The sequence below is a fragment of the Asterias rubens genome, chromosome 4 (assembly GCF_902459465.1).
Source record: "Asterias rubens chromosome 4, eAstRub1.3, whole genome shotgun sequence".
NCBI classification, from domain to species: domain Eukaryota; kingdom Metazoa; phylum Echinodermata; class Asteroidea; order Forcipulatida; family Asteriidae; genus Asterias; species Asterias rubens.
Window position 1 is genome coordinate 22,000,024 of NC_047065.1, and position 27,980 is coordinate 22,028,003.

General features: G+C 39.9%; 1 protein-coding gene across 1 annotated transcript; it reads left to right on the forward strand.

Moving 5' to 3' along the window:
* The first annotated feature begins 8,936 nt into the window (after positions 1-8,936).
* LOC117289345 (B-cell lymphoma 6 protein homolog) lies at positions 8,937-26,500 on the forward strand. The gene is made up of 3 exons (XM_033770429.1): positions 8,937-9,251; positions 24,068-25,022; positions 25,543-26,500. The coding sequence occupies exons 1-3, from the start codon at positions 9,164-9,166 to the stop codon at positions 25,811-25,813; spliced, it is 1,314 nt and encodes a 437-aa protein (XP_033626320.1). The 5' UTR covers positions 8,937-9,163; the 3' UTR covers positions 25,814-26,500.
* The last annotated feature ends 1,480 nt before the right edge of the window (positions 26,501-27,980 follow it).

Genomic DNA, 27,980 nt, shown 5'->3' on the forward strand with positions numbered 1-27,980 from the left:
CTCTTGTTAAAAATCTTAGGTCAGGTATCGCCCACGGTTAAAAATAGAGCATGACGCAACTTGTCAGGGTCGGGGGTCATCTCCAGGGAAACCATGTCTGCACGTACTACTAGCGATAACGTAACCCTCCTCCCAACGGCCGCCAGGCCGGAGGGTTACGAGATTATTTTGATCGTCAATTAATGACAATCTGGTTCAACACGTATAATGTCGACAGCTAGTCACCAGATTTTGCCCCATTTTTACCACTTTTAAAAATAATTAAACTTAATCCTCAATCAATGTCTAATGAACATTCAAGTCAGAACACCTTTGAAAAAAATATTTTTGAAGAAAAAGGACAAAAACTTACCAGATCCCGGAGCGATTTCCCAGGTTCATATATTTTGAACTTGTCGCATCGCTTTGCAAACGCTTTATTTAGACACAACGCCTGCATTTGCAATAACTGGCATAAAAACTCCTGGATCTACGGCCGACATGACTGACATTACGAGTCCATACCGAACATCAACGATACTGTCCGAATGTTGACGACAACACGTTCGGAACATTTCGGATAACTTCGAAAAAAGGAGGAATTCCTCCTCTTTGGTCACGTGATTTTGGGTGATACCGGACCCTAAGTTCGACAGAGCCTCGTCGGAGATTTTTGGGTCTGGGAACCAGACTACACCCTGATGGGCTGGAGAAATTCACAGGAGGGCGCTATCGGAAGTAGCCATAATGGGGACAGCATCCCCAGCTGTTCCACGCTCTACAACCCCTGATCCGGAACGAAAATCCGAAGTAGCATGCTACCGTATGATCATCGCTAAAAAAAACCGGAACAACAGCTAGCTGTCTTGGCCTATTTTACATGAAAAACTTTTAACAATGGTTCATGAAACTGTGCACCAAGTTTTTAACAATGTTATAAAATTTTATAAAATCGAGGCTACCCCGCACATCTACTCGATCCGAGGTAGTAGAACAGCAAGACAGTTTTCTTTTAACAAACAGGCTACCTGGCAAGTAGATACACACATGGTGTTACCGCAAACCAAAATAATGTTATATAAACACAAAATCTTATATGGATTTAAACGGCATCTGATTTTGATCAGCTTTATTTTGTTGAAGAAAGGGGGCACACTTTAAAACTTGTTCAGTTAGTTCTATAACTCTTGAATTTCATGAGGAAATTGTGACAGTAATGTATACCGTCCCATTATGACCATAAGGCTCTCTTGAAAGTACAATTTCACTCTTATGGTCACTCTTACAGGCAGTGGATACTATTGGTAATACTCAAAATAATTATTGGCATAAAACCTTACTTGGTGACAAGTAATGGGGAGAGGTTAATGGTATAAAACATTGTGAGAAACGGCTCCCTCTGAAGTGCCATAGTTTTAGAGAAAGACGTAATATTCCACGAATTTGATTTCGAGACCTCAGATTTAGAACTTGGGGTCTCTCGAAATCAACCATCTAAACGCACACAACTTCGTGTGACACTGGGTTGGGTTTTTTTCTTTCATCATTATCTCGCCAGTTCGATGACCGATTGAGCTCAAATTTTCACAGGTTTGTTATTTATGCTATGTTGAGATACACCAACTATGAAGACTAGTCTTTGACAATTACCAATAGTGTCCACTGCCTTTAAAGACAGTGTGAATCGCTATAACAGTACTTGCCAACAGATATCATTTTAATATTAGCCTAATTTAATATTAGTATTAGTTATTGATGATTTTGTAGAAAATGTAAATGCTCATGCAGATTCATTGTCATCTTGACCTTTGAACACACTTTATTCATTAAGTTTTTACTTCTTTGCTGTCGTGATTTCATGCCAAAAAAGACATACTGGGGTAAGTCCCAATATTTTGGGTAACCAAACATTCCAACAACAAACCTCGAGGAGGATTTGAAACTTTGCATGGTGGAAATACGGTATGGAAAGGTTTGCGGTAACATCATGTAATGACTATCTCTAAATGAGTTGGGGTGGTTCTGAAAATTTCAACTCGACGTTTCGATCATGTTCTGATCGTCCTTTTCAGAAGGTCTCGAGTTCATTAGTGGCCTTTCAGTGGTGTTCATATGTGTGGCGACAGCCAAGGAGAGGGAAAACACAATTTGAAATGTCTCCCCTATTTATCACATCCTATAATTTGCAGCGCGATCAGACCTGCTCGATCCAAGCACCGACACTGCATGGAGTCATTGCCTTGTTCGGGAATGGAATGCGGCGAGCAACAGGTTCTGCTACCCGCTACCCGGTGAATCCTGTATTGCATCAGGGGGATAGGATGACCGGCGCTCGCTTCGTTATGAGTCGCGTGCCCCGGTCGAGGGGAGGGGGTGACCGCGAAATTAACAAAAAGAAGATTAGACAGATTTTGATAAAGATATTCTAGTGTGTATACATCCTCTATATGTAAATCAGATGCTATGTCAGATTTTTTGCCCCAAACATTAAAAAATAGATTTTTTTGAGTGAATGGTATTTCAAAGAGTATCACCCGCTCTAACGAAAAAAAGTTTAACTTTTACATTTAATGGTCAGGAACATGACAAAAGATTAAAAGGTTTCTTATAAAAACACATTAGAATTGGTCACGTGATATGTCGGGATCCCGACAAAAACAAATTTTAAGCACTTTATTTCACTGCTACTAATAATTGGCGGACTTTTTCGAGCAATGGCTCAAATGAAAGCTGACTTTCTCGACCCCTGTCAAAATACCTATTGAATTTTAAATCCAAATTTTTTGGTCAAATCGGCCAAAAAATCTGACATAGCATCTTTGAAGCGCACATACAGTACATCTGTCTATGCTCAAGTTACAGTCACCGGTTGTTATTAGTGTGGTGGATATACGTAACTTAAAGGCAGTGGACACTATTGGTAATTACTCAAAATAATTATCAGCATAAAACCTGTCTTGGTGACGAGTAATGGGGAGAGGTTGATGGTATAAAACATTGTGAGAAACGGCTCCCTCGGAAGTGCCATAGTTTTCGAGAAAGAAGTAATTTACCACGAATTTGATTTAAAGACCTCAGATTTTAGAACTTGAGGTCTCGAAATCAACCATCTTAATGTACACAACTTCGTGTTACCCTTGCTCTATGGTGTGGCAGGGGTATTTTTTTCTTTCATTATTATCTCGCAAGTTCGATGACCGATTGAGCTCAAATTTTCACAGGTTTGTTATTTTATGCATATTTTGTTGAGATACACCAACTGTGAAGGCTATAGTCTTTGACAATTACCAATAGAACAAGGAACAAGTAAATAAATTAATATTCTAGCACAATGCTTGGAGATTATTACAACATTCCATTACAACCCATCGGTATCATATAAAAATGTTTCGCTGGTGAGGCTTATACTGGTCTTTTGAAAGAGTCGCGTGCCCGGAACGAGGCGATGCCCTTATATGGAGAGGATACCACATTGTGGTGAACCAGTCTTGACATCTGGCGAGATTTACGGAATGCCTTCATGGGACAAATCATTGAAGAGTTCCGATTGAATACGGTGTACACCATCAGCCGGATTCAGTCAGCTTATGTAAGACTATAGCCAATAGCAGTATTGTTTTCTTGAAATTATTATGATTTTCGAATATTATTTCTAGGCCCCTAGATTGCACAGACATCTCTGTGAAAGAAATCTGTGTTCATTATTTTATGCCAAGGATTATTTCGTAAACTGTATTTTTGGTTTAGTTTCTTCCTCCAAATCGCATTGGGGAGGTAGTGCTTTCTGCCCTACCGGCCAGGCTTCGAATTGATGATACCCAAGCCTACATTCGTATGGACTGTGAAAGGGGTAACCCTGTTTCAGCCCTAGGAGTAGGTGGCAACAGCCTCTGGGAAATATAATTGTAGCCCACACCTTAAAGTGGCCTTGTGTCAGGCGACTTGTGCAAATGACAATGTTTGTCAAAGAGCAGTACCCTCACTTGACGTCCTAACATATTATTATTTTATATTATTTTTAAGTATTATTTATACAGGGTAGCCCCATCAGTGTAAAAACACTGTTCTCCCTGGGGGCACTGTAGAAAAGCAATACACAGAACAGGAGATAAACAAATACACATGTATAAACAACAATCCCCACAAAAGCAACACCAGCAGCATATGCATATACAACACCAAACCTGTGAAAATTTGATTGAGAAATGATCTCTTTTTTAGTTGCTATGTACTATTCCGGATTTGGTTTTTGTTACACAATGGGAGCGTTCGTTTAGCTCCCCTGAGTCGACCCCGGTGTGTGGCGTGTTTTTTTTTCCCAGGACAAACGTGTGCAGATAATTACCCACATTCGTCCTGGAAAAATAAACGACACACACCGGGGTTGACCCAGGGAAGCTAAACGAACGCACCCATTTCTAAGTCGTGATATTGTCTATGGGCATTTGCCAATAAAACCTTTATGTCAGCATTGTTTTGTTTACATAATTAGAAAGTTGTCTGCGTGACTATAGCACACTCGAATGCGTTGCAATGATGCCTCAAAACATAGAGCAAAATAAGACCAAAGCCCACATTTTGGAAACTCACAAGCCTGCTAAAATTACCTACAGTTTGTTACAACTGCACTTCCATTGTTTGCTTGTTTATTTTTCGATTGGTTTTTGTTTGGGGGTTTTACAGCTAGAACAGTGCCATGCCCACTGAAGTGGCTAGAAAGATCTTACTGTGCCAAGCAATTTAAATAATAATAATAATAATAATTTTGGGGGGCTTATCGTCCTTACTCGCAGCTAGAGCTGAATTGCGAAGGACGGGGCTACAACGTGTTCGAGAAGCAGGCATGCAAGGGCGCATTCAGCTGCCAGCCACATCAACCCATTATGACCACGGAGCACAGCCAAGATCGAAAGTGTTTGATTTTTTCCTGAGGGAGGAAAACCGGTTAGTCTGGAAAACCCTCGTGGCAAAGCAGAGAACCAACGCACAACTCAACTCACATTTTGGCCCCGACCGGGAATCGAACCGGGGTCACCTTGGTGAGAGGTGAGTGCTTACGCACAAGCCAACCGTGCCACCAAAACCAATTGAAGCTAATACAGCAGCCGATTCAACATCTTGTTCTTTGTGTCAAGTGAGCAGTCATGAAAAACATTTATTTCGCAGTTGTTGGCCCTACACCCATGTTTTGTGATTTTTGCCCTAGCCGTCAAATTCATCTCACTCAGTGTAATTTGCTAATTTGCAATAATTGTCTGCAAAAAGGAAATAAAACAGTGCAAAAGAGATTCCGATGCCTTTTTTAACGAACACCGGCTTTTGTTTGTCAAGCATCGACGGTCACTTTGAAAGCCGTCAGCTTTTGACATCACCCCACGCAACGGCTGTGGTTTTCTCCCCGAAAAGCACGTTATCAGTTTGAACAAAACAGACCTTTTAAAAACATTTTTGAAGAAGCATTTTGAGATTAGTTTATGTTCGACGTCCACGAGTGGGATTTGTGCGGAATTACCTTGTCTCCAAAATAGACACACGTCTTGGACCACAGAGCACAAACTTAGGTGTGAGGTCCAGATTTTGCGGTTGTTTATTGTTGGTTACGTGCAGCGTTTCACGCCTTATTCACGCCACCCAAGTGGTCTTGTTCTATATTGCAATTAGTACATGGTCATCTGCATTTACAAGTGGAAATATTAATTAAGCCGTCGGTTTAAGGCACTCAAATTCTGTCCATGGACACAATTTGGTAAAAACTCAAAATAATTGGTGGCATAAAAACTTGTACAAGGTAACGAGCAATGGGAGAGCTGTTGAAAGTATAAAACATGGTGAGAAACGGTTCCCTTTAATAGTAAACGTAGTTTTTGAGAAAGGGAAAACTTCTCACTCAAATTATTTAAAGACAGTGGACACTATTGGTAATTGTCAAAGACCAGTCTTCTCACTTGGTGTATCTCAACATAATGCACAAAATAGCAAAGCTGTGAAAATTTGAGCTCAATCGGTCGTCAAAGTTGAGAGATAATAATGAAAGAAAAAAACAGCCTCGTCGCACAAAGTTGTGTGCTTTCAGATGGTTGATTTCGAGACCTCAAGTTCTAAATCTGAGGTCTCGAAATCAACTTCGTGGAAAATTACTTCTTTCTCAAAAACTAAGTCACTTCAGAGGGAGCCGTTTCTCACAATGTTCTTTACTAGCAACCTCTCCCAATTACTCTTTACCAAGTAAGGTTTTATGCTAATAATCATTTCGAGTAATCAATATTGTCCACTGCCTTTAAAGACATCAGGCCTGAATCCTTTTAATAAGCCTCTCAAAGCATACAAAGTAAATGCAACAAAGCTGTATTTTTGTTCTTTCATTATTCTCTTGCAACTGCGAAGACCAATCGAGCCGAAATTTTCCCAGATTTGTAATTTTACGCATTGGGATACACCTAGTGAGAGCATAGAGAAAGGAAAAATACTTTCTCTATGGTGAGAGTGAGAATATTGGTCTTCAAAAGGTGTCCAGTGTCTTCAAAAGTGTCTGTATATATACGTTTGGTAATGAGTATGAAAATAGTGGCAATTAAAACATACGCTGTATGAACATTGCTCTATGATAAGAAGTACATCAGCTTTTGGATAGTAGAATGCATTTCGAGAGACATTTCACTTCGAAGAACTGCTGTTGGAAAAAGATATCACCTTCTATCCCCCAAAACAAGGAGCGTTAAAGATGCTTGGTCAGATTTTTTGCCGATTGGACCCCAAAATTTTGATTTAAAACTCAATAGGTATTTTGATGGGGGTCGAAATAAACAGCTTTCATTTAAGCCATTGCTCGAAAAAAGCAGTGAAATAAAGCGCTCAAAATTAGTTTTTGTCGGGATCCCGACAATATATCACGTGACCAAATCTTATGTTTTATAAGAAAATTTTTTTTTTTAATTCATGGTTCCTGACCATTAAAAGTAAAATTTAAACTTTTTCTTCGTTAGAGCGGGAGGTGCTCTTTGAAATACCATTCACTCAAAAAAAATCTATTTTTTAATGTTTGGGACCAAAAATCTGACCATTAGTAATTACTCAAAATAAATGCTGCTTCAATGGTTAAAGGCAGTGGACACTATTGGTAATTACACAAAATAATTATAAGCCCTCTCAACTTGCAGTGACCGTCCGTGGCCTTGTGTGATGTTAAGCAATCTTTTCAAAACAATGTGATTCCTTTATTGCCCCATGCTGAGAGGTATATTTGAACCGAATACTTTCTCCAGAAGACGATCAGAACATACTGATCAAAACGTCGAGTTGAAACCAACGGTTCTTTTCAGAAACACACAACTCATTAGAGATAGTCATTACATGGTGTTACCGCAAACCTTTCTATATCGAATAATTCGAGTTCGTTTTCTAAAAGATATACTTTATGCTCTTGGGGTGAGCTTTTCCACGCAGGCCCATCTCAGATTCGCAAAGGCTTCCTCCGCTAGTTCTAAACAACCACTCAAAACTCATCTCTGTTCGCTTTGTAATTGTTTCATTGAGCTGACTACCCTGGACCTTGAGCTTAAAGACAAGGGACACTATCGGTAATTGTCAAAGACCAGTCTTCACAGTTTGTGTATCTCAACGTATGCATAAAATAGCAAACCTGTGAAAGTTTGAATTCAATTGGTCGTCGAAGTTGCGAGATAATAATGAAAGAAAAAACACCCTTGTCAACGAAGTTGTGTGATTTCAGATGGTTGATTTCGAGACCTCAAATTCTAAACTTGAGGTCTCGAAATCAAATTCGTTGAATTACTTCATTCTCGATGACTCCACTTCAGAGGGAGCCGTTTCTCACAATGTGTTATACTACCAACCTCTCCCCTTGACTCATTACCATGAAGTAAGGTTTTATTGAGTAATTACCAATAGTGTCCACTGCGTTTAAAGTCGGCTAAGTTGGTCAATATAATGTCACTATTGTAGGAGTTACATTGTACCTTCGTTAATGTGTGTTTATATGTTGCTTGTACAGCAAACGAAAGCCCATCGGTTTGCGGAGTCTCGTATTTTATAGTAAACGGTAAAACGGTAAAAAAAAAGAATCGAAAATTGTTGACGCTCGCTGCGTCCCTGTTTTTATATTAATTTGTCACAATATCTGATCGTTAATTGTGGGACGCGTTATTCATGTATTGTTCTAAGACATTTTTACGCAACATTCAAGTGTCTTGCACTCTTTCCCTCATAATTTGGCGGGGTTCTTTGTTTTGGCCGTCTCAACGAAGAAGGTGTTAAGACGCAGCATGTGAATAAGATCAAATTATATACATGGGTGGTGATACCTCACTCCCTTAAAAAAGACAAAGAGTTCTTAACCGAAAAGCCACACACCAGACATAAAAGTGTTTGTTTTGCCTATCAATTAAGCAATGACAACCCAAAAATGAGACTGAAACTCAAGCCTGGTTTTCGATGTGCCGAAAGGCTGTGTTCATAACACAGTCTGGCAATACAAACCCTTCAATCGCATACCTCCCGTAATAATACCAGCTGATCATATAATATACCACACTCTCTATACCAGACATGTGTTCCATCCTTGCGTTATCCCAACACACCAGGTCATTAACAACTGTGTTTTTTTCTTTTCTTGAAGACGTTAGACTTGAACCCCCCCCCCCCTTTTCCCCAACCCCCGCGGTTGGAGCCTGCGCAGTCGATCCCTCACTGTATATGAAATATGATTTTTCCTTCTTCACTGCCCCCTTGCCATACCGTTACACTGCATTTTAGACATACCATTGGTTGATTCCACTGCACCGCAGGATACCCTAAACCGTACACGCCGGTTGCAGAGTGCGTAAAGCATTCGGCGTTCTGGTCCGTGCAGTGGGTGACACTTGTTGCATGCGCGCGCAAGTGGCCCTTTCTCGCCTGTTGATGGTGATCACTGGTTTTCTACCAGAGGAGGGGACAATAAGTAAAGTGGGAGAGAGAGAGAGAAGATAAGGCAGATGCAAGACCAGAGAAACATCACTTTATCTTGAGACACCGTGGGAGCAGAGTGTGGAAACCAGTTATCAAAATACAACAACACCATTGCAAACCATTGTCTTCCTCAACCACCGCTGTGTTATTAAAGAAACAACTCCTCATCAAAGGTTTCTTTCGGATTTTGTTCCGTTCTCATCCAACAACTTCGACAATGCCTCGCTCCTTCCTCGTCAGACGTTTTGTCCGTCCTCCAGTGCAATCTCAAACGAAATGGGACTGTTTCTCTCCCGATGGTGAAGGTAAGCTACAACAACAAAACTTGGGCCACAATCGGTCAATACTTTTCTCAAAGAGTCGTATTTTTAGGGGTTCCAGTTTGGTGCCGAAATCTAGCCCCGTTGCGTTGTGACCCCGAGTGGCCCGGGGCGTTTGGTCATTAGGCCCATGCCTCTGTGCGATAAAAGTTTATTTAGTTTCGGGGTCTTGGTGGTAGCTCGTTTTGAGGAGTCAAGTTCAAGACAACAAAGACAAGACGTTGTTTGTTTTGGATCGTTCTTAAAAGTTGTTTTACACGACCATGTGACGTGTTTGCAAAGCCATGTAATGGTGGCCTGAACCATGTATTTGTGACGCAACATTGCCACGTTACAGCCAAGGGAAAATTAAAAGGCTTTCGATGTTATTGATAGTTATATATTTATTTGATTTGATGCAGGAAAACCAATTGAGATTTTGGCTTGCAAGATCAATCGTACTTTATACGGTTTCACGGAGTTCATTGCTGAGAGTGTGATTGTATTATACTTTTTATACTGTTGTTATCTTCTTAGACTATAGGCCTATGTAATCGTAAAGGCAGTGGACACTATTGGTAATTGTCAAAGTTACAGTTGGTGTATCTTAACATACATGCATAAAACAACAAACCTGTGAAAATTTGAGCTCAATCGGTCATCGAACTTGCGAGATAATAATTAAAGAAAAAAATACTCTTGTGTGCGTTTAGATGGTTGATTTCGAGACCTCAAGTTCTAAATCTGAGGTCCCGAAATCAAATTCGTGGAAAATTACTTCTGTCTCGAAAACTAAGGCACTTCAGAAGTGCCGTTTCTCACAATGTTTTGTACCATCAACCTCGCCCCAGAGAGACAAGTTTTATGCCAATGATTATTTTGAGTAATTACCAATAGTGTCCACTGCCTTCAAGAATCAACGCAAGCTGTTTGTGGATATTAGCCCTATGGAATGATTGCGCAAAATAATTACCCCTGCTTGGTTAGCCAGATAAAACCCCATCGTTACAGGGTGTTCACTCTTCCCTTGAAAATTAAATTAAAGTAACGGTGGGGTTTAAACTCCCATTAATTCCTTGTGTAACGTGAAAAGTGGTTTACCATTAAATGTTTTCACGAGGGAAACAATTCACAAAACAAAACACAAACCTAGTGTCCCCTCCAAAAAATGAGCTGCCCAGATCTTATCCCGATGAAATGGTCCTTAGTGCCCAATTATATCTTTAAATCGAAATCCGAGGAGTCTCACGGTGGTTTTGTCTCCGTGAAATCCACACCACCCAGTGGCCCCAAACCCCGCCGGCTTGCCGCGCCGTTCCCAGGCATCGATAGTCCCCATCTATTTCCAGAGTTTCTCGTTAACGATGTTCGTTAGGCCGGCCAGGGAGAGGTGGTATTCTCTTTATAATCAGTGGTTTTTATCAAACTGAGATATTCTGGATTTCCTTGTTGGCACTTTTGGTATGGAGTCCAATTTCAGGGAAATGATGAATTGAGAATAGCATGCCCGAAAAGGTGGACAGTAAAATATGTTCTTAAATTGGTGTTTATAATGATCAAAGTTTACTATTCAGAACATTGTGTAATTTTGTCTTCTTTTTTTGTATTGTGTATTCTTTGTATATTTTCCTGCAACTTCGACCCATGGTCGCCATGGGGACATTTAAAGAATATGTATGTGCCAAATGTAAACAATACTTTCCATTTGTCTTAGTTCGTTTATTCCTAAAGAGCAAGAGTGGTTATAACATATACTATCCAGAACGTTTTAATTTTTGTCACACAAAGAAGTCAATGATTAAGAGAACGATTTAAGGTTTTATGTCAACTTGAAAATGAACCCAGTTCACCCGCTATCTGCTTACAATAACGATAGTTCTCAACCTTGTTGGGGCCAAGACACCTCTCGCTGAGCTTGAAGTCATGTCACGCTAGGTGTCTGGCACAGACCAAACAAAGGAGACCAGAAAAACCACCACGGCATTTTCAGAATCCAAAAGTGGGTAATAGCACTTCTCAAGTCGCAATTTCTTTGAATTTCTGGTGATTTGGTCCTTATTTCGTCACAGTGGCGATCACGGCGGGTTAGAATGAGAATTAAGACGAATTTCAGAACAGTTTGAAATCGAATTTGAACTTATTTGGCAGGCATTATTTTTAGTCTGTTTTAAGCTAATGATTTTGGAAATCGTTTGAGCGAAGGTGGTTGCGCGCCGCCCAGTGTGCGTGATGGTATGCGACGCAAAGAGGGTTCTGTAATTGCATTATAGCACCGGTGTAATTTCTATAAATGTTTTCTGTTTGTATTTCATAAAAATGGCAAACTCTGGTGCCACAGCGAGCACATTGTGTTCAGTGGGTGTCGACTGCACAACAACCTGGGGTCATAATTGGATAAACTGTACCCAAAATGGATGAACTTTCTGGCATTTTCATCAATTATTTTGTTACCCGTGTAAATATGCCTTTGTTCTGTTCTGACGTCTTGTGAGGGAAACTAAACTGTGCATTGGATACGTGAGGTGTTTCCAAAGATTCAACTTGAAAAGTTTCGTTTGTTTCTTTGAAAAGAAGCAGATCAACTTTGAAACAAGTTTTATTTTCTGGATGAGAGTAAAACAAAAAAATGGATGGCAACAAAAAGTCAGTTTGGGTTCAATGAGCAAAACAAATGTGGCACCGAAATTTGGCTCTTAGAAATGTCGACATGACCAACAAGAGCACTTTGACACAAACGTGACACACAAACCGTTTGTAGTTCGTTTCGATATGCTTTATATAGTTGGTACAGTTATTTCCAATATTATTTAAGACTTATAGCAGATTAAGGGAAACTTTTTGTATGGCTTTGTTTGTTTGTTTGTTTGTTTGTTTGTTTGTTTGTTTGTTTGTTTGTTTGTTTGTTTGTTTGTTTTGTTTTGTTTGTCTGTTGTTGGTTTTTGCTCTGTTTTTAGGTTTGGTTTCTCAGCGTTCTGTTCTTTGTCAGCAGTGATGCCTGTTTTTATGGTGGCAGTTTGCGAACGTAAACGGGGCAAACGATGTGTTTGTTCATGGACTTCAACAAAACTCGAAATTGTGAAGATTCATTTTGTTTCTGTTTTTCTTTTCCAAAGCTGGGAACACTGAAACCTAAGAGTTGGTTTGTGAGACAAAGATTGAGTTTCGAAAAAGGGTGTAACTTAATTTGTGTTTAAAAAACATAAATGCTGCTTTAATGGTTAAGCTAACATGACATTTATGTGAATTGAACACACCGAGGCAAAGTCTTCACAAAAAAACGACCCAAGAAAATAACGTGAAAGGGGGCATCCATTTCAACAATATTCTGCACGGAAGTACCTATTATAACGCAGTTTTCAACTCCACAACTTGAACAGACAACTCGTTAACGTAATCATTTCAACCAACTATTCTTGCTTCCCAAACTAGTAAAACAAAAAGGGTTTTGTTTTATAACAAACGAATAACTTAACACAATAGTTGGGGCCTATTACATCAATTAAAAGACTCTGTAACATGTTTGAACTATTTGAACTACGGTTACAAAAAGTGTGATTAAAGTCTAAAAACTCACGTTAAGTCATAACATGGCGTTAGACTTCTTCCAAAAATCGTGTTTTGTCTAAACCTTATTAAGAATAGAAATGCTTTTAAAGGCAGTGAACACTATAATTGGTAATTACTCAAATTATTTATTGGCAGACAACCTTACTTGGGAACGAGTAATGGGGCTAGTTGATAGTTTAGTATAACACATTGTGAGAAACGGCTCCCTCTGAATCGGAGTAGTTTTCGAGAAAAAAAGTAATTTCCCACGAATTTGATTTCAATACCTCAGATTTAGAATTTGAGGTCTCGAAATCAAGTATCTGCAAGCACGCAACTTCGTGTGACGAGGATGTTTTTTTTGTTCATTAATTTCTCGCAATTTATGACCAATTGAGCTCAAATTGTCACAGGTTTGTTATATTATGCATATGTTGAGATACAGCAAGTGAGAAGACTGGTCTTTGACAATTACCAATAGTGTCCAGAGCCTTTAATAATAACTACGAAAAGAAAAAAAATTACATACATGGTTTGTACTACCGACGACTACTTTTTGTCTGACGACAAACTTATGGTCTGACGACAAACTTATGGAGCTACTTAAAACAGAAAAGAAAAAAAATTCCCTAATGTTTGATCTCAAAATATTGTTTTGCCAAGCACCAAGTTTGAAATTCCATCCATCTCAAAGTTCAGTCGACTCTATACATATATAGCTCACACAATCATTAAGTTCCCTGGTCACGGCATATATACAAACTCGCCTGTAAGATCCACACACTATACAACGATGCACTACGACAACCATAAGACACTGTACGGAGTAGAAGTTGCAGGGTGGCAGTTCCATCACCATATTTGGGCATGGAGTCGCGTGCCAGCGGTTCTGGTGTCGCGCGCCAGGCCTACCGAATGAAAACAGCCCCTGCTTCCTAAGTTATGCGGCTCGTGTCGTCAATTAACCTCTAACCAAGACCGCAAGATCACCCCCTCTTTTTTTTTTCTCTTGCTGGCCCCCATGGGGAATCACTCAACTTAACTCGGGAGAATGCTCTTTTAAGAAACCCTGAAGACAATCAACTGTCCTTTATCCTTAGTTATTATATTCGAAGCTTGCCCTTTATAACTACAGGGTTGTTCACATCTGTACTTTGGTATAATAACTTTCAAGGTTTTGTGGTTCGTGTACTGGTATCCTCACTTTCGATTGTGACTGTACGTTTATCCATAGAGTCCCTGTTTTATGGTTAAGCATATTACGCTGGGTGGTTTGAATGTTTCTCTACAAAGTTCAACGGCTGGTCAAAAAAATTACATGAATTTAAGTAGACATGAAGCAGGGGTTCCTTTAAATCACTGCGCTTAATTAATGCAACGGTAGATCCTGATATCAGTTTAGCGACATGAAACACTCGTAGGTTGGCTGGCTTAAAACATGACACCCACCGTTACAATGATGATGTTAAATTACCATTCCATGAAACTAAACTACAATATTCATTCCAACTTGAGAACTCAGAGGTGAAATAGTTCTCGAAACAATCACAGACAATGATTGATAATCATCACCGTATGGAAGGACATCTAACCCCGAAGTGGGTGATTAATACAACAATTATTCATAACATGGTACGTGGTTCTTCTCTAATACTTTAAAAGTGGCCAGTGCTAGTCAACTTCTGAAAGAATGGTCCGTGAAAACCGAATTCTGATCGTTTTGACCCTGTAAATAATATGTAAACTCAAACATGAACGATTTTCTTTTTCGATGAATGTAACCATTGCATGGATGTTACTCAAAACAGAGCCTGGAAGGGATAAATAGTCTGGTTTCATTTTATACAACGACTGCTGGCATACATTACTGTGATTGGATACAATGTACATGACCAAGAAGTTGGCAACATGATATTGGTCTAGTATACGCCTCCGTAATAGTTTATAATGAATGTGCTCTTTCGATATTTCACCATGTCTTTAAATCCTTGAACGTAAGTTCTCCTTTCGTTTTGCTGCCATGTCACAAGATGGTTGAGTGTATTAGAGAACCCCGTTGAGTCTCCCATTCTTATTGTGTGTCTTAGCTTCTCCCCCTGGAGCCAGGCACGATGAGCAAGGAGGAAGGCATCCCACTCGTGACGTTGAGTCACGAGTGAATATTGTTGCTTCATCTCTAAAGTCAAAAACCTGTAACTCTGGCGCTGATCCAGCAGAAACAAATGTCACCGTTAACGGCAGGGCTCGAATTTGGAAACAATATCCACTATATTGAAGGGCGTGTATAGCTCAAAATTTGTACTGGACCAGAAATCATTTCATATTCGAAATAAGTATGTGTAAATGTAATTCGATACTCGACCCACAATATTGACAAATATTTATCAGAGTCATTGTCAACAATTGTTTTCACGAAGATATTACACAAAGTGGTAGCCTAGTATTACTCACTTTAAAAACACAAAACCATCGGGCTTGGCCGGTCATGAGTTTACTAGAATCCGAATTTTGATTTTACAAAAATTACAGGAACACGTTTAGTACTTGAAAAAGAAAATTGTTTGCCGTAGATTTCAAATAGATAAAAAGCGTGCTGCACGTACGTGGAAAGGTCCAAGTTTTAAGTAAGACTTGTTGCATTTGATTGATCGTTAGAAACCACCACTTCAAAGTGTCTCTCTCGCCATATGAACTTTATCTGACATTTCGAAGAAGTGCATTATAATTCTAATCTATAACACCATGCAAAACGATGGGCCAAACCGGCCAACTGGTAATTCTCGTTGGTCAAATACTAAAGGCCTATTCGACGGTCCGTGGCTACTTTAAGGTTATCCTATTCGAGTTTTCGAGTTACTTATCAAGTTTTATCATTATTTTCCCGATATAAACGCCACGTTATTTTATTAGTGTGTTTTTGTTATTTCTGGTGTCCCTTCGGGGCCAACAATAGACCCCCCCCCCCACGTGAGGAAGTTGCCACTGGTCAATTTGATGAACCTGTTTCGTCTTGCAAACTCGTGGTAGGCCAAGATTGGAGTGGCATTTTGAAAACAACGCCTGTATAATTACATTAACAAAAGGTCCGTGTTTCAAGCAGTCGGGTTGGTGTGTTGGTATTTTTCCGCACCTTACACATTTAGGACCCCATTTCGAATCGCGCTAGTGTATTGGGTTTTCTTTCCCATCCTGACTGCGTGGGTTTCACCTTGAAGATTTCTCTGGGTTTTTCCTCCCACATTTAAAACTTAATCTCCCATGTCGTCTCTCCATTTGGGGTTCTCAGCTATATTTCGCCTTTCTTAAAGTCCATGGCTTCCCAACCAGAATTAATGAATGAAATGAAACTTCAAAAAGATTGGATTGTAATACTCTTCAATCAATTATACACAAATACCTACAGTATTTATGGGGATGCTCGGAAATAAGAGAAATGGAATGTGCTCTTCTGAAAAGCCTGATAAAAGTCCAATATACTCACTCGTGTACTAATGGAAGTCAGTTTTGATGAAGCACTCTGTGACGCAGTTTAAAATACAGGGCCGGCCCTCTCAGTGCAAACTGATGTGATGACGCAATCACCTGCTCTTTCGTTCTCTATCGGCCACTGATGTGATGGTAGAGTCATAGAGGATGTTTCCATGGTAACAATCGTTGACGTAGTTCTTTTAAAACCTGTCGGGGGAAAGTTGAGATTAAGACCTTGTAAAAACAATTCTTGGCAACGACAAGGCGGTGGTATTTGTGTGTGTGTGGTGGTGGTGGATGGATGCCATTGATATTGTTCACCAGTTGAGGTTTGCCAAGGTTGTTTTGGATCATCCTTAGAGTACTTGCTATGCTCTTTAGAGAAAATTCCAAGGAAATGATACACAAAGAGTTTGGTAGAAATTGGCAGAGTATATGCTTTTAAGGACACTGGACACTATTGGTTATTGTCAAAGACTAGCATTCACAGTTGGTGTTTCTCAATATTATACGAATAAAATAACAAACCTGTGAAATTTGACCTCAGTGGGTCGTCGAAGTTGCGAGATAATAGTGAAAGAAAAAAACACCCTTGTCACACGAAGTTGTGTGCTTTCAGATGCTTGACTTCGGGACCTCAAATCCTAGATCGGAGGTCTCGAAATCAAATTCGTTGAAAATCACTTCTTTCTCAAAAACTATGCAACTTCAGGGAGCCCTTTTCTCACAATGTTTTGATACTACCAACCTCTTCCCATTACTCGTTACCAAGTAACCTTTTATGCTTATAACTATTTTGAGTAACTACCAATAGTGTCCACCGCAATGAAAACTTACTCTAGTTGTTTTGGCTTATTAAGCCTTTACACAAATTTGAGTAACTTATTTGAGAATTTGGGCGAGGGGCTTAGTTCTCTCTTCCTGTTTTTGGTTATTCTCGAAAAGGAGTAATTTTGTTCTGCTGAAACAGCTCTATGAAATTGGGCCGTTCGGGTCGTACAATTAACATAGCTATATCTTTGAATTTTGTAAATGAACAGCAATTTTTTTCGGCTTAAGCAGCTGTATGAAACAGGGCCCTGGGGATGTGTGTCTTAGAATTGAACGATGCTCATCTTTGAATTGGACACCGTTACTGTATCGCAATGCCTTTACTCCAACTAATGGTCCCAAATCAATCTCTTGCGTACACAGCGATCTTGAACGCTGACGGTCGGTCGGGGTCGCGTGTGGTTTTTAGGGAGGACATTTATCAGCAGATGTATTAGTGTCACGTGTTCGTATATCGTCTTACACCAGCAGTCAGCTTGTCTTCGAGTTGAAGACAGACGAATCGGTGTTTTGTCCTTCCGAACAGGATGAAAACGAGCCGAGTAAAGACTAGTGGGAGCGGGCTGGTTGATGACGAACACAAACCACGATGAACGCAATGTCAGTCAGTGGAGTGTATTATAACGCAGTCGGTTATGACAGGGGTGTACTTTTACATACGTTGGCAATGACTGATGGATGACAATTGCAATGGTATTTGTACAGTATAGGGCCATTTTACCGCAGTACTGGTATAGAAGGCGTGAAACATACGAAGCTTGTATGAATTTAACTTAAGTTTCTTAAGGTCTTCAGTCGTAGAATGATTTGATTATTTCTTAACTTTCATAACAACGAAAATGAGGGGGAAAAATTGCAATTAGCGGTTTTAAGGCTTTTTTAAGAGGTCTGTAAGGGTATAAAGTCAAGTATATATACACACATTGTTATTAAACAAATGCCAAGTAAAAATTGGGGTTCAAAGTATTTCATCATAATTATAAGGGTTTTGTTGATATTCCATGATGGAGAGGTATCAATGTTTTTTAAAGTTGTGGGATTCTTTTTTGTTACATCTATGTGTAGATTTGATCATTGAGAAATTATCTACATGATTTTTCTCTGCCCTTTTGGCACACTAGGCTAAACATAAATGCCACCTTTTTCATGTATCTCAAGCTGTCCTTATAATTATACACTATCCGCAGCCAAACCATTATACCGATCTTATCGCATACAAAAAAATTATGAAATGTTTAGTGCCACACGAAGCCACAAATCTCAACTGGCAGGTGGGGGAGCGATGGAAACTAGCAGCCTAGCATTCCTCAGTTAAGTTTGACTAGAAAGAGAGACATCTATAGCGATGCGCATTAGTCCGAAGTCGACCATATTTGGCCATGTCTCAGTGACAGCACGAGACGGAGAGAGCAGCGGCACGAGCCGCGTCTGTCTGCCAGGCTCTGGACTCGCCTCATGCCCAGTGGATTATCAATCAACGAGGAAAACGAAACAAGTGTCCTCATTCTCTCCTTTAAGAAGCATCAATCTTGTTTGTTTTTGTTTGGGGAAGTGGTGGGGGCGATGGTTTGTGGTTTATCCAAACATCTGTTTCGTCAAAGTCACATTGGCGATTTTTTATATGTTGGGTCGCCCGGTCGTCGAGCTTAACTGAACACTAGAATAATTGCTTTAAAACATGCAGCTATTTTTTTTCTCTCCAATATAAACTCAATATTTAGATAAAATCTCAACCATCCTTCACAGTCCCGGTTCACTGGTAGTTATATATTGCAATCTGTAGGAATTTATCGTTTGTGGACCTATTTTCAACTTAGACATTTAGATAATACTTGTTCCCCATTCTCCAGGTATTGTGGTGTTCAAAAGTCAAGAGTTGACTAGAATTATACTTCTTCCTTAAATTGAATTTGACTCACGTGATTACTTCTTCACGATCCAAGTGTATAACTATAATGCATAAAAAGGCACAAGTAATTTGAGTATGAAATGATTTTGGTATAGTAAAGCAAAGGCAATGGGGTGTCCCTTACACTGTAGGGATTAAAACATATTGGTGTATTTTTATAGGAACCAAGGTCCCCGTTAAAGACGACCACTGGCATACAAATTGCAAGATGTTAAAGCCCCCGGCCACAACGAGGCCGAGTCAACTCTCGGCTGGGTGCACCGGAGATTATAGGAATGTGGAAAATTCGCAGTCTCAGCATTTGCTTTTGGGGTCTTTTTCTTTTTCCTTCCCCGGTATTATTTTTTTTGCATAATCTTGAGGTTTGATCGGGTACGTACGTGTTGGGGGTCTTGTGCCACGCGCTGTGTTCGCCCGTGCCAGAGATTTATAGTCCTGAGGAGTTTGACACGCCGCACGCGTGCTTGATTTGCGGCCGGCCTGTTTGGACTTGGGAGTAGAAAAACTTCAGTGTGGAGTCGTTTTGGGCCAGCTGCAATCTGAGACATGCTTGTCTTTGTTAAAGATTTAAGACGTTCTTCGCAAAACGTCTCCCTGCTACTACAACAATGCACAGTGAAAAGTTGTGTCATTCAAGTTTTATAGTGTCTAGTCTTCAAATAATAACATTTTATTATCTCGAGGGTTGATGTCTTTAAGTTTGTTTAAAGAACACAAAGGGTGCTCACAGTGGTCTATAACGTTGAACTCCGCACAAAAACACACAGTTATATATCATCCACCAACGTATTGTGGGGGAGAAATATAAAATTTCACTACTTGAAAAAATCGACAAAATCAACGGCATAGGCGGCAATATTGTTGTGTACAATCTAAATAGAGATTATTAATTGAATGGTCGTAATTGCAGACATTTTTACCCTGACAATATTTTGTATAGTTAATTTTTACAATCGAATCTTTGTGAGACTCTCATGCAAAGTTACCAAACAACTTCTTCCCTATAGACCCATGTGATGTGTAACCATACAGATATTGTGATCGGATCTGCACACTGCACGAATTTTACGTTCGGGTTTGTGACCTAAGTTTGACACCTGCCTGAACGACTTGGAAGTTGTCAAGTGTCAGTTCCGCCAAGTTACGAGTAATTTATCCGGTGGGGTTCGGTCCGATGAGGTCATGCACTTTCAAGTTTATTGTGTCTTATTGTGGAAAGGAGTTTGCAAGTTTGTCTTTTTGGTCAAAGCGAGTGAGAAAACTGATGGAAAGTTCTTTTAAACTGTTCTTGTTGTAGCAATATCTGTTGGAAAAATGAAATACCTTTACGATGTGATCTTGTTGATGTACCATTATTGGTACTGTGGTTGATTGGTTCATGGAGGAATAAATTAGATTATTCCTCCATGATTGGTTTATTCACGTTCCATTCGTGGCCACTGGCCAAATTGCTAGAACATAGACCTTATCGCAAATACCAATGCGCAAGCGCAGACTGTTGAATGAGGTGCATTGTGGGATAGATATGAATCAAATTTGGATACCAGCTAGACCACAATGCACCTAATTCCAAGCTTTACGCGCGCGCCCCAGTATTTGCGAAAAGGTCTATTACAATGGTATAAACAACATTACATGTTGAATGGTACTCTGCAAAACAATGAACTCAGGCCTGAATAAACTATGCAAACAATTACTAAGCGAGGTATTGTGTTCCAGCAACAACAAATGACCACAGTAGCAACAAATGACCACAGTAGCAACAAATGACCACAGTAGCAACAAATGACCACAGTAGCAACAAATGACAAAAGGGGGGGAACGAATGATACCATACCACCAAAAGCATCTTCGGTTTCGTTTCTTGGTTTTTTTTGTTTTTTTTAATTCCGATAAGACCGACTTTGTATTTGCACTGTGCACAACAAAATACAAAGTGCTTGAAGACAGTTAACAACAAACCTCACAACTTGTCATGTGTTGGCAACCGGATCTTGCTCTAATGGCTTTCCCATATACAGTCCCACAATGTTTCATCTTTGAGCTGGACACCAGGCATACATCTCTAACGCGTAATTATTTCTTAATCACAAGCGTAACCTTGTCCTCAGAGGTGGGTCTGTAACTGCACTTTTAAGGCTGAACGTTTTACATAACGAGTTGGGAGTGTGAGCACGTTTTTAAATCTAGACATTGTTTCAAAATTCAAAACTCATTTGACTTGCCCTTGGTTTCCGGTAATGTGTTTTCCATACCGCAATATCATTTAGCACGTCGGTGTCGTGTGGATAGGTAGTGTTCATGAAGCACAAATTAAAAAAGCAAAGAGATCAACGCGATCCTTATTTTCTTTGAACGTTTGGAGTCGGCTATTTTTACCAATTTCAACTATTTTTGTATGTTTTCTTGTAGTGTGTTAACTATGTATCTATGTTCTTGCTTTTGACTTTTGCCTTTTTACCTAGTTTGGTTTGTTGTAAATAATATAGCTCATTGGGGCCGTTTTGCTGCCATGTGCTTCTTTGTTCTTATACTACACTTCAAACTGGCCTCGTCCAAACTTAAGACCCAAGTTCAAGTTTATACCAAAGTATCCCACCAGATATTTATGTCTGGTATATTAAGTGGAATGCCAGTACATGGTCATATAAGCCAAACGAAGTCTGATTTGTACTTAATATTTTTATTAAAGTTAAATTAACCAAACGATACCTAAACCATTGTTTTACGTTGTTTGTTTAAAGCGGTGGACACTATTGGTAATTACTCAAAAAAGTTGTCATCATAAAAACTTTTCTTGATTACGAGTAATGGGGAGAGGTTGACAATATAAAACATTGTGAGAAACAGCTCCCTCTGAAGTGACGTAGTTTTCGAGAAAGAAGTAATTTTCGAGAATTTGATTTTCAGACCTCAGATTTAGAATCTGATGTCTCGAAGGGTGTTTTTTCTTTCATTCTTATCTCGCATCTTCGATGATCAATTGAGCTAAAATTTTCACAGGTTTGTTATTTTATGCATATTATTTTGAGATACACCAAGTGAGAAGACTTGTCTATAACAATTACCAATAATGTCCAGTGTCTTTAAACCACTATGGGTCTACATCTTAGATTATGTTGATTAATAACATTCAACGAATACAGAAATATAGAAAAGTCAATTACACATCATCGGTCCACTTATGGTCTACCAGTTTACTTGAAGGACACTTCCGATTTGACTCACCGTCCGAACAGACCTGGAACATCACTTACACACCACAAGCCAAAAAACAGCTCTGGCTTTGACATGAAAAAAATTGAATAACTTCCGGAAACTGTAAAAGGACTACTGTTTTGCTTTATCCTCAGTTTATCTTCTGTTTGTTGAGTTCGGTAAAATAAGGTTGGGTTTGACCGCCATGTTGCTTAATGGATTGACCAGTCTATTCTGTTTGGCAGCCGCCTCTGGGGCTAATTGTTATGAAGCAATCACAGGACTGAAGGGTGTGAACTGTTGTGGTGGCACGTAGGGTGCTGCTTCTTGCGCAATGTTTGTAAAACTTAATGAGCCCCTCGAATTGTAGTTACATACATCAAACTGTTTAAATTTTTGCTCTCCTGTTTTGTTTGTGTTTAATAATACAAAAGAGAAGTCTTACAGCTTATCATAAGAGAATAACCGATCAAAGTTTTGGCCCAAATTAGGTATGTCCACAACCATTATTTACAGTGCTATCCGAGTACTTCATAATATTGGTTAAGTTCGGTTCGGTTCACCTTTCCAATCATCTCTGAAAATATACTGGTCACTTAAAGCCATTGGACACTTTCGGTAAACAGTATGTCCAAAAGGCCCACACTTCGTGTATCACAACTTATAAAATAACAAACATGTACAAATTTAGGCTCAATTGGTCATCGGAGTCGGGAGAAAATAACGGGAAAACCCACCCTTGTTTCCGCACGTTTCGCCGTGTCATGACATGTGTTTACTATAATCCGTAATTCTCGTTGTCGAGAATTGATTATTGTTTAATGTGTTCTCGAAAAAGTAAAGCATTTCATGGAATAATATTTCAAGAAAAGTCTTTTACCATTACCTTCTGTAAACCCTAAAAGTTATTTTTAAATCTGTGAACTTTTATTTGTTTCTGTTCCGAAAGTGTATCATGGCTTAAAAACGGTATTATAAGAAAACACTCTTGATTTATCAACACATTTGGATGAATAGACAACAACAAAATCATCAAAAAACAAAGACCCAAATAAACTAGAACTTGTTAAACACTGATTTTTGTATACTTTGGCACAATTTCAGAATTTTTTAATATCAAGCAAAACGCAATCCACGAGAGCTTTATAATAATAATTAATCAATAACAAGCAAAACATTATTCCAGAATTACTATTGTGTTCAAAGTCTTTTGACCGAAGTGTACATTTTGAAGACTCCCAGATTTGTGATTCCTTGTTGTCCAAACACACACCTGTGGTGGGCTTTAACCCACCGATGTCTTTATTGGGATGGACAGGTGGGCTAGCGTTGCTCGTAGCCCGCCTACTAACTTGGGGTCAAGCGTGGCTTCCCCGAATGTAATGAGGTTGAATGTGACACGCGAATAAATCCTTATTTGGAAGCCACCCACGTGCCGACCGGGTCAACCAAGTTATAGTGTACCCAAGGATAGGCGGACCCTCCATGGCAAACTAGCCCTTAACTCGAAACAAGTTGTTAATTTTTATATAAGATATTTTCTTGGTAAGCGCAGGGTGCTTTTCCCATTTCAAATGTTCAACGGCATGCCTATAGAATTTGGTTGCATGGTTTAAGAATGTGTTTTTTGTAACACTATGAGTATTTTGATGTTTGGTTTTGTTTCTAGCGCCATAAGCCTTTTGAGGTATGGCAGACGTAGTAGGAGTGTACTGGCTAAATTTTATATTTTTTACGCTCTCATCTTCTCATGATGTCTCAAACTAGAACAATTATCTGATTTATTTTCTCTTCAAAAAGACTGTTATGGGAACAAACAAATTTTACAAAGTTGCTGATGATATTTTGATTTGTTTTCTTCTTTCTTCAGATTACCGATCTGAAAGTCCAAGCTGTCTTCGGATCCCAACTACACCAACCAAGGGGCATACCGTCAGTGCCGCTCTGCCCCCGCTCTCCCGTGTCATCAAACCCCTGCACTTCCACACAACCACCAACCCATACGAGCCCAATAAGAAGAATGGCTTTCAGCAGGCGAACAACAAGAAGAAGCCGAAGGGGAGAAAGTCACGAGCCAACAGGAGTAGCTCAATGGATGGGATGACCGGTGAGGGCGCAATGACTGTTTGTCATCAGGCATCGCCCGTCAGCAAACCGTACATCAGCCGTTCCGGTCGGCCCGTGGGTCGCCGGCCCTCTACGACGGACAAAGACGATGCGTACAAACAGTTCGTCATCAAACGCAATGACATCATCGTACGCGACGACTTGAAGGCAAAATTCACCACTGTAGTGGACACCTCTCCGTCTTCCTCATCGAATTTCACCAGCAGCAACCCTCCTCACCTCTTTATCGAAACCTCGGCTCTTAATCTTTCCATGAATGGCGGTCATTCCCGACAGCCGAGTGCATTAAACTATGGGGGTCTGGTGGCTGCTACGGCCACCGCGACCTGTGTCGAACCCGGACAAACATCCCCAACGGCAGCCGATGAAGCAACCCAGCCGGACTTCGGCCGAGTCTCGCCGCCCGACAACCGGCCGCAGATGACGGTGCTGCGGAACGTTTTCATGACGTCTACCCCGGACACTAAATCAGACCTGCTTGATGATGAGGATGACAACAACCTGCGGCCTGAATCGCCACAGGAGTGCTCCAGCAACGGCAGTCACGTCTGTCCAGAGTGTGGGAAGGGTTACAGCACATCCAGCAACCTGGCCAGACACCGACAGACACATCGTAGTGTGAACGACCAAAAGGCGAGAAAGTGCCCCCACTGTGACAAGGTGTACGTCTCCATGCCAGCACTCAGCATGCATATCAGGTGGGTTGAGTACTGAGAGCTCTCGGTTATGTTTCGACAGAAACTTAATTGAAAATTGTGTAAGGTGAAAAGAATCAGACTACTCGAAAATCAAAATTGTGACACCTTAGGTGATCAAAAACACAGTACGTCATCGATCTTGACCTAATAATCTGACTTGTTGAAGGGAAAAATTGTATTGTATGGACACACAGTAAAGTCCTGATCAGACATCACACTAGCCCACCTTTTTGTTGGGCTGTTTTGGTTCTCTTTAACATCGCTCTTATTATAGTCGTCATTACTATAAATAAGATCAATGTTTAATAAGAGAGCCATAACTGCCCACTAAAGGTAGGCTATTAACTGCACACAAACTGAACACCGTTTTGGATTGGGATATGGCTAAACTGATGGTGGAATATGTACGGAGGGAGGACGGGTGGAGTGTGGTGGTGGTCAACTTTATTGTGTATGAAGTTACGCGCTAATATTTGTGTGTATTTACAATATTGTTTCCTCTTCTCTTCTCTCTATCCAGAACGCACAAGCTTGGCTGCAAATGCAACCTCTGTGGCAAGTGCTTCAGCCGACCGTGGCTCCTGCAGGGCCACATCCGCACCCACACTGGCGAGAAGCCCTTCTCCTGCCCGCAGTGCGGCAAGGCCTTCGCAGACAAGTCCAACTTGAGGGCGCACATCCAGACCCACTCCAACGTGAAACCCTACGTCTGCCAGAAATGCAATAAAGCCTTTGCCCTCAAGAGTTACCTATACAAACACGTGGAGGCAGCATGCATAAGAGACGTTTGAAATTTCTCAATAGGCATTAATGATACCACCATCTTGTCCCCTGTATCCAGTAACAGTACTAGTATTCAGCGTACAAGTATGAACCAGACTAAATCTCCTTCCAGCCTCGGTTTGGTCACACTAATTTGAATGGGAGAAAATCAAGATGTCCGCACGGTGATAAAGATCCATAATATAGACATTGATCACACTGAGACAAATATAATGTATAATAACCCTGTGTGTATAAAACGCACTGATTGTGCAAACATCAATAATACACCCGAAGTGCCAGACTATTTTGCTTCGGCTACGTGAATTTCTCTTTGGTGAAACTTTCTTGCTTTTTATACCAATGGGTGTGGTCTTTTCTTACCAATGGGTGTGGTCTTTTCTTGATTAAAGGGACAGTACTAGCCAAACTTCTTCCTTGTATTCAATCGTCCACCCTTAACATTGTGCTGTTATAAAGCACGATGGGAACAAAATGTTGGGTTTTTTTAATTAAAAACGACAATGTGGATTGTCCCCTTGTTAGAATTCATGAAATGATATCAGAAACGGGACACCAGCCAAGATTATATCGTGCTTCGGCAGTCAATAATCTTTGGTCACCAGCCAAGTTTGTTTACGGCGGTAACTGGTTCCCAAACTCCTGCCAACGTATTGTGGAGGTATTGCTTTCTGCTCTACCGGCCAGGCTTCGGACTGATGATACCAAAGCCTACATCCGTATGGACTGTAAAAGGGGTTAGCCTGTTTCAGCCCTAGGAGTAGGTGGCAACGGCCTCAGGACAAAAATAATTGTAGCCCACACCTTGAAGTGGCCTTCAGGCCTTGTGTGTCTGGCAACTTGCGTACCAAAAAAATGTAAACAAATCAGGTGTTCTTGGTTCCTTCTGGCAATGATTTTTTATATAAAATAGATGATGGGTTTTTTACCAGCATGTATTGAGAAAAAAAATGATGTAATATAATAATTGTAAATATTATTGTATTTATTTAATGAAATAATGTGTTGATATGATTTTGTTTGCAAATTGTTTGTTTGCAATAATGGTCTCTAGTTTCTTTAATTTTATTCCCCCATCTCCCCGATGGTGAGGCAACTTTATATCATCAATGGACAATTTCTGTCCCCCGTATTTTGGTTATTCTATCCAAACAGAACAGTGCACGCACGTCCTAAAGGCAGTGGACACTATTGGTCAAAATAATTGTTAGCATAATTGTGAGACCTCAGATTAAGAATTTGAGGTCTCGAAATCAAGCATCTGAAAGCACACAACTTCGTGACAAGGGTGTTTTTTTCTTTCATTATTATCTCGCAACTTCGACTACCGATTAGGCTCAAATTTTCTCAGGTTCGTTATTTTATGCATATTTTGAGATCCACCAAGGGAGAAGACTGGTCTTTGACAATTACCAATAGTGTCCAGGGTCTTTAAGTGTCCAGGGTCTTTTTAAAGACTTGAAAGTGTCCGCTATACCCAACAAAGCTATTAAAGGAGAACCAATGCTCAACCTTCTTTTATAAGTATTCTTTTCGTGAATCCACAAGTGAAAGACACAATGCATGGGGTTGACCCACAGAATTTCTATTGAATTGAAGTGATGTGTTTAAATTTGAATTTGACGTTTGACCAAAAGTACTGTTTTTTGTATTACTTTATACTCTTTCATGAACAGAATGACTTGGATTAAATAAAATGTGTGCATAACTGAGTAAAAACGAAGACTTTCCATCTGTTTTATTTAAGACTGAGACTTTACATTCGTGTTTATCATTATTAGCCCCACAAAAAGTGTCATAATATAAATGCTGGACTTCAGCGCTACTTCAGTATTGAGCAATTGAGAGCTGATGGTAGTATAAAATGTGTGTGAGAAAGAGGTCCCACTTTTCAACTGCCACTTCAATGACCAATTGAGTCCTGACCAGATGTTGACATTATTTTTTTATATTTTTTTTTTTACATGTTGGGATACCCCAAGTGAGAATATTGGTCTTTGACAATAGTACCAAGTCCAGTGCCTTTAAAGACACTGAACACTTTTGGTAATATTGTCAAAGACCAGTCCTCTCACTTGGTGTATCTCAACACAAATACACAAGATAACAAACCTGTGAAAATTTGAACACAACTGGTCCTCGAAGTTGCAAGATATGTAAAATTGCTTTCACATG

What these genes read in the sequence shown, in the direction of transcription:
- LOC117289345 (XM_033770429.1), top strand. Translation starts at nt 9,164, where the DNA reads ATGCCTCGCTCCTTCCTCGTCAGACGTTTTGTCCGTCCTCCAGTGCAA. An exon ending in TTTCTCTCCCGATGGTGAAG is followed by an intron (nt 9,252 to 24,067) that starts GTAAGCTACAAC and finishes TTCTTTCTTCAG; the next exon opens with ATTACCGATCTGAAAGTCCA. An exon ending in GCACTCAGCATGCATATCAG is followed by an intron (nt 25,023 to 25,542) that starts GTGGGTTGAGTA and finishes CTCTCTATCCAG; the next exon opens with AACGCACAAGCTTGGCTGCA.